Source organism: Syngnathoides biaculeatus, chromosome 21, assembly GCF_019802595.1.
Source record: "Syngnathoides biaculeatus isolate LvHL_M chromosome 21, ASM1980259v1, whole genome shotgun sequence".
Classification (NCBI taxonomy): domain Eukaryota; kingdom Metazoa; phylum Chordata; class Actinopteri; order Syngnathiformes; family Syngnathidae; genus Syngnathoides; species Syngnathoides biaculeatus.
In genome coordinates, this window is record NC_084660.1 from 5115185 (window position 1) to 5122380 (window position 7196).

A 7196-nucleotide genomic window follows, 5' to 3' on the forward strand; every position below is an offset into this window, starting at 1 on the left:
GGCACAACCGCACAATCAGAAACAACAGTTCAGACAACTGTAGAAACATCGGCTACCACATCATCAATTGTTGAAGCGACACCTGCACCAACAAGTGCAGAGGCAACCACTGCTCAGGCAACAACTGCAGTGGTGATTCCTGCTGAAACCACAGTTGCAGGAAATGGTGCGACCAATGGTGCAACAGGAAATACTGTAACAATTACTGAACCAGGAAACGCCGCGACAAATGGTGTGACAGGAAATCCCGCAACAGGAAACGGTGCGACCAACGCCGCAACTGAAAATGCCGTGACAAATGCCGCCACAGGAATTGCCGCCACAAATGCCGCGACAGGACTTGCCCCAACAACTGTGCCGGGAGCAACGCAAGTTGCAACTCGGACGACGGCAGCTGCCGAAACCGTCATCACCAGACGAGTTTCTTTCCGATCCCTCCAAAGCACGTTTACGAATGATCTGCTGAATCAGTCGTCTCCTGAGTTCCAGTTCCGAGCTACCATGATAAAAAGTCAAGTAAGAAACAACAACAACAAAATAACAACACAGTCCACCGGAAAGCGTGATGCTAACACCACCATACCGCCGTAAGAAATATTCAAACTATTCTTTCTGCCTTTTTTTTTCTGCAGCTTCAACCTTTATTCCAAAGGGAATTTCCTTCGGTCTTCAGGATCCTGATCATCATTGGATTCAGGTAACACTTGTGCCTTTCTGTCGGATTATTGGGTGAACGCTAAAAGGCAAAGAAAAGCTCTCATTTTGATTCCGCCACCAAAAATCCCATTGAAACGGTTGCCCATTTTTATTGAAATCCTGCATGCATATTTCTGCATGAATTCAATTCTTATTATTTTCATCTATTTGTGGGCAGACCCGGCTCGGTCATCAACGACATGGACCTCCGGTTCGCCGACAGGGCGCCAGACAACACGGCGATCGCCGCCGTCCTGACTGACGCCACCTCTGTGGTCAGCGGCTTTGACATCGAGCAAAGCTCCATCACCATCGAAGGAATCGGTACGTTTTTGTTGTATTATTTCCCGATACGAAGTTAAATGGAATATGAATGAATTGAGCTCAAAACTACAACGTTCTGTTTTCCCAGTTTCGGGCGGAGCGAGCCACAAGATCGGCCTGGTTAGCGCATCCTGTCTGGTGGTTCTGTCGTGGATTCTGTCGCGCCAGCAATAAGCGCCGCAACTTATTTCTTCACATCAAGACTGCAATTTCTTTGAATTTCATTTTCAATGCAACAATTCCATTGATGACTGAATGACTTTTTTGGGGCGGAGGGGGAATCCATCTATAAACACCAGTATCGCTTAGCAACACGCAATGTGGGAGGCGTGGCTACACGCTGGAAGTCAGCCATTTTTGGCCATTCCATCGGTCCTCCAACAACAAACTTGACCTCAGCGACATAATCATATCAAATGTTTGTTTTTTCGACATGAATGACGGACGTGCGACGCTTGACGAACGATTTCACGACGCCCCGCACCGCCAGAAATGTATCGATGCAATGCTCCTTGAAACTTGCAAGTTTTGAGAATTATTTCATTTTAACACGGGGTTTTTAGACCAGATATGCACTTTCAAAGGTATTTTTTTGTGTCTGGTGATTCAATTCTCATTTTCATATTTTCTATTTAAGAAGTGATTTTTTTTTTTTTATTTATCAACTCAGGACAATGCAGTTGTTGATGTACTTGATGTATGTGCTAAATGCAGTGAGACCCAATTAAAAAAATACAATTTAAAAATCGCGTTTTTAAAGTTTGGGTTCTGACGGGTTGTGCGTGGCGTCGGAAAAAAAAAAACACGCCCGTGATGACATTTCTTGAAATATATTTGTTGTGCTTAGGTTGGTCGTTATCATAACATGAGGCCATCCACAGATTTAAAAATACAAAAGGCGCGTTGCGTCACAACAGACGAAGAACGGGAGGTGCGCCCCCAAGGCGACGCTCGATGGCAACCGAAAAAAAAAAAACAAATGACAACATACATTCGAGAGTGGGAAAAAGTGAAATTCAAAAGTATACTGCGGATTGAAATAGTTTCCAGACGGCATTTGAAATATCAGATGAGAAATGATCTGAAAATTAAGTAAATACGGGGTTTTTTTTTCCTCGACAATCATTTTTCAACAGAGGTTTTGATCGGGAATAGATTCACATATTTCCATTAAAATAATTCCTTTTCAGGTGAACTGGCTGAAAAACCTGATGGGAAATTCAAAAAACAAAATTTGAACATTTTTAATATTAATCGGGATTAACTCATAAAAATGAAACCTCGTAAAATTATTTCAGAATTATTTAGTAACTGAATAATTATTATTTTTTTAATTCAAATTATGATTGAAACTATGGGTTTGATCATGTTTAGTGTCATAAGCACAGAAAATGACGTAAAATACTTTTTTTTTTTTTTTTGCATTTCAACAAAGATTTTTGGGGGTGAACATTTTGCAGTGGTCATCATTTTTTTCCCCCCCATATGATTAATTAAAATGCTCGTTGCACATTGCTAATAGCGTGATCGAAAATAAAAGATGGACATTTTGAAGGAATTAAGAGTTCCATAAACGTAGAGGGAAATGCATTTTAATTTTTGTATTGGGTAGGATCGGAATTGAGCGCTCGGCATTATTTTGGACGACCGACCGGAAGAGGAAAGGCGACGGATTAGCGGATCGCCATCTGTGGAAGTGGGCCACGGAGGGGGGGGGGGGGGCGGCGCATCCCGGCCGGGTTTGTCGCTCGGACTTGAGCGCGTGATGCTCGACGCCCACTCTTAACGCGGAACGATGGTGGACAACCGCTACGCCACAGCGCTGGTGATCGCCTGCGTGCTCAGCCTCCTGGGCACCGTGTATCTGTGCGTGGGCGCGGGCACGCAGCACTGGTACCAGTACAGCAGCCCGCCGGTACGCGGCGAGGCCAACGCGTCCGAGCTGCGCGGCCTCTACGACGAGTTCATGGACGGAGAGTTCGACGAGAAGACGTACAGCGACACTTTGTTCCGCCTCAACGGCAGCGTGGGCCTGTGGTGGCGCTGCGTGCTCGTGCCCGCCGCCCCACCGCCTCACTGGTACACCGAACCAGGTAACGTGCGCGCCGCATTTTGGACGTCACGTCAATTCGGGACACTTGGGCGACCTCTTGTGGACGAATGGCGGAAACGAACCTGCCCCCGGGGTGTGAGAAATGATGCGATGTTTGATCATTATCAGAGAATTTCTTGAATATGCATCACAAAATTGAACATTTATGTGGTCATCGACCTCATTTTTATTTAGGTACCTAATTTTGGACATAGAACCGGCTGTCCTGAACTACAAACACAAATGTAGCATTTATTTTTGAGAACGAACAATTAAAGTCACTGAACGACGTCACTAAGTTCTTGTAATCGTTTGGCCTTCTCTTAATATGTTTTTCCCCCAGTTTAGTGTTTTCAGTTTTTATTTGTTTTGTTTCCAAACATGCAGTATAAACAGCTTTATTATTATTAATCGTATTTGAAGAGATGAGGTTATGTATTTGGACTATTGTAGCGCCCTCTTGTGGTTAAATCGGGAATTTATCCTCACCCCAAAAAGTCATTCACCCAAAAAACAGCAATCAAATAAATCCAAATATATTTGGTCATAAAGGATACTCAAATCGTGCCAATAGCAATATTTTGTCACATATGTGATTATTTATATATATATACACACACAGTACCTACATACAAATATGATTCACCAAATTGGATAAAAAAAATACTTGAATATAAAATAATTGTCACCATCAAAATATATTTAGTGACATGAACAAAAAAATACAGATATCTAAGATGTTCTTAAAGTAAAATGATAATGCTCAAAATTTAAATAGCTCAAATTCGAGGATTGCCCCCCCCCCAAATAAAACCAAGAAAATCCAAAATTGTGGTGTACTTACCTTATAATATGATAGCATTTGTTTCATAAAAATATGAATGGTAATTGTGATAAACATACAACAGGTGTACAATAAATTCAAATATACCAAATTTTTCTTTCAATAAATTCACAGGAGACAAACTCATTCATATTTAATACACACCACTCAGGTCACCTGAATAGAGAAATGAATTCCATACCTCAAATCGACGCCTTCTTTGTGACCACAAGACAGGCAGATGTGGCATCTGTAAAGGTGACATTTTGACACGGTGGTTAGCCGCTGACCCCGTTAAGACGAGCGGTCAAAACTACAGCTGTGCACTTGCCATTGATGTTTTTGTATTGATATGATGGCGTCCGATCTCAGGGGGCAAGATGGCGCTGAGGTGCAGGAGCTTCACCGTGCAGCAGCAGCTCACGCCCAAATACAAGGAACCCGGAAACCACAACAGCGGGGAGGACATGCTGCGCACATGTAAGTCCGACGGCCCACGTCCAAATGTGGATGTCCACGTGTTGTCCAACGGGGGGGGGGTTGAACTCGAACACGTTTATCCTCCCCTGTTAACAAGTGACCACGGGAAATGCCGTGGCTGTCATCTTTCGTCATCATCAGAAATTCATCATTAGGAAAAAAAAAGTTTACAGTCCAACCTGCTTCCCCTTCCGTTTTGTTGTGTAGACTTGTGGCGATTCCAGTTCCTCCTGCCGCTCGTCGCTTTAGGCCTGGAGGTCTTGGCGGCTCTGGTCGGGTTCTGCGCCTGCCTGTGCAGAAGTTTCGGGCCCACGCTCTCCATTGGGGTGCTCCACCTGTTAACGGGTAAGTCACTTGTCTTCATCGGGTTTAAGTTGTGCCTTGAGGAAAAAGACCATCTTAATGGAACACTCAATACATTTGCAATGAATGGAATAATTTGAATAATAGTTTTTCTGGGGGGGAAAAAAAATACAACAAATTGTTGGTTTTGTTTGTATGCCGATACTAATCCCGGCATGTCGCGCCGCAGCTCTGTGCTCCTTGGCAACGGTGTGTTGCTACATGGCGGGGACGGACCTGCTCCACAGGGTCTCGGTGCTCCCCGACAAGGTGGACGGCTCCCTTGGGTGGTCCCTGTATTTGGCCCTCATGTCCTCGCCCCTCCACATGATGGCGGCCGCGCTGCTGGTGTGGGCGGCGCGCAGCCACGGACGCAACTACTACCGCATGGCCGCCTACCGCGTAGCCTAACCGACGGGACTCCCCCCCCAGCCCCACATGCCCGAGTCCAAACGGAGTGCCCCCTTAGTAATATTTGGGTGACTACAACAAAAGATGTTCAGTCAATTTTTTTTTTTCCTGAGGGGAAAAAAAAAAAAGCCCTAATGTGATTTTTTTTTTTTTTCCCCACATGAAGATTTAAAGGTTGAAGTTTTATTCTTCATCGGGAATAAAGGTGGGCATTTTTCAATAAAAAGCTGTACCATAATAGTAATATTGCAACAAAATGACAAATGAAGTCACATTCTGAGTTTGTAAAATGTCAGAAACCAATCAGAAAAAAAAATGTAAGAAAAAAAAAAAGCAGCATTACTGAGGCAATGCATCGTTATAAATTTGTATTCATTTGAGAAAGCCAAAATCCGACAACAATGAAATCATATATTTGAAAGAAAAAAATCATTTAGAAAGGGGGCGGAAACAACCTACCAGAATAAAGTTGTATTTTTTAAAATGCAGTCTTGCAAATAAAGTGATATTGCTGCATTTCAGTTTACATGGGAATACTGCAATATTCCAATATTGAGATCCCCATTTTTTTTTATATACAATTTGCAACTGCATGTGACTTTGTAAACAGAGTTGGTATTTATTTATGATTTTGAATTTTTTTTTTTTTTTACCATGTTTCAGTATTTGTCTTGATGTAGCTTGCTTTGTGGGTTTTTTTCAGTTCCATATTTCCCTTTTTTTCCCTTTCCCACAATTGGTGTCGACGCGCTAATCTCAATACTTTGCTGCAAGCCATTTTTTTCTAGCCGTTCTTGTCGAGCATCATGAACGTACGCTGATGGCCATATTTCGATACAGCAGCTGCTGCTAAATCACTTAAAAGATACGGGTTGTAGTGAAGTTCTTTGTTTTTAAGACATATTTAATGACAAATGTTGGTTCAATATGTATGCGACCTGTTTGAGTGTGTGTGTGTGTGAAATGTGAGCAGTGTTCCCTATTAAATAAAACCCTTTTTTTTTTTTTTTTTTTTTACATTTGTGTTGAGCATTCCACAGTGTTGTCATTTTTTTCTCTTGTTTTCCAACATCAAGTTAGCCGGAAGCCTGTCTTTTGTGCAGTCGCAGCGTCGGGAGGGGCGCCGCTCCTCTTGGTGGCGAGCTCGAGTACCCCGTCCTTCTCATGATAGGCGCGCTCGTTGAGGAAGAAGGGGGAAAGTGGTTCGCCGCCCTCGGCGCAAGAACGCCTGGAACGTGGGGTCCTCGGGTCGGAACAAGGAGAAGTGTCGGTCCTGGCAGAAGAGAGCCTTTCCTTATAACAACTGTTTTCCTCAAGAAAAACGACTGCTTTTGTTGGAATTTTTTTTTTTTTAAACATAAATGTTGTGGCCATCAAAAGTATAAAACTGGATTTTCCTTCATATCCCCCCCCCCCCCCCCAAGAAGGACCGTTGTATTTTTTTCAATTGAATCAAAACAACGGCAGTCTTACATGTTTCAAGAAAAACTATTGTACCATAAAGTTGTATTTTTCAGGACATCCGACCTAGTCGTACTTTTGCAAATAAAGATGCAATATTAGTAGCGTGAAATCACAAGTTTCAAAGTTCTTTTTAAAATTATATTCTTTTTCAAGAATAAAACTGTACTTTCCCGTAAAGGCATAATATGAGAATAAAAATCCACTTTTTTTCAGGAAAAACTCTTAATCTTAAGAGAGCAGTTGTATATTTTTTTTTTTCCAAGATTGAAGAAAATTGAGGGAGATTTTTCAATAAGATAAAGAATGACATATGCAAGTCATAACCTGAAGAGAATAAAGTTGTATTTTTCAAAGAATAAAAGAATCATCAGTGAATAGATGTTATATTCAAGAAAAAACATTTTTTTTTGCCCGAGAGAAAATGTTGCAATACCACAAGAATACATTGTAATCTTCTGTTTTGTATTCAACTTTTTATAAGTAGAATTTCCTATCTCCATGCGAGTTTTGTACCGTAAGCTGATGATGAATCGCAGCCGTGACGTTTTGAGCGTCGCCATCTCT

The 7196-nt window shown here is 42.2% G+C and overlaps 1 protein-coding gene across 2 annotated transcripts; it reads left to right on the forward strand.

The window, feature by feature from the left end:
• Positions 1-2581: 2581 nt before the first annotated feature.
• LOC133494493 (claudin domain-containing protein 1-like) lies at positions 2582-6410 on the forward strand. 2 transcript variants are annotated; one of them, XM_061808395.1, is made up of 6 exons: positions 2582-3113; positions 4308-4415; positions 4623-4760; positions 4948-5236; positions 5335-5373; positions 6272-6410. In XM_061808395.1, the coding sequence occupies exons 1-4, from the start codon at positions 2816-2818 to the stop codon at positions 5166-5168; spliced, it is 765 nt and encodes a 254-aa protein (XP_061664379.1). In that variant the 5' UTR covers positions 2582-2815; the 3' UTR covers positions 5169-5236; positions 5335-5373; positions 6272-6410. The 2 variants fall into 2 exon arrangements, with proteins under 2 accessions (XP_061664379.1, XP_061664378.1); XM_061808394.1 differs by having other exon boundaries at positions 4948-5373.
• Positions 6411-7196: the final 786 nt, after the last annotated feature.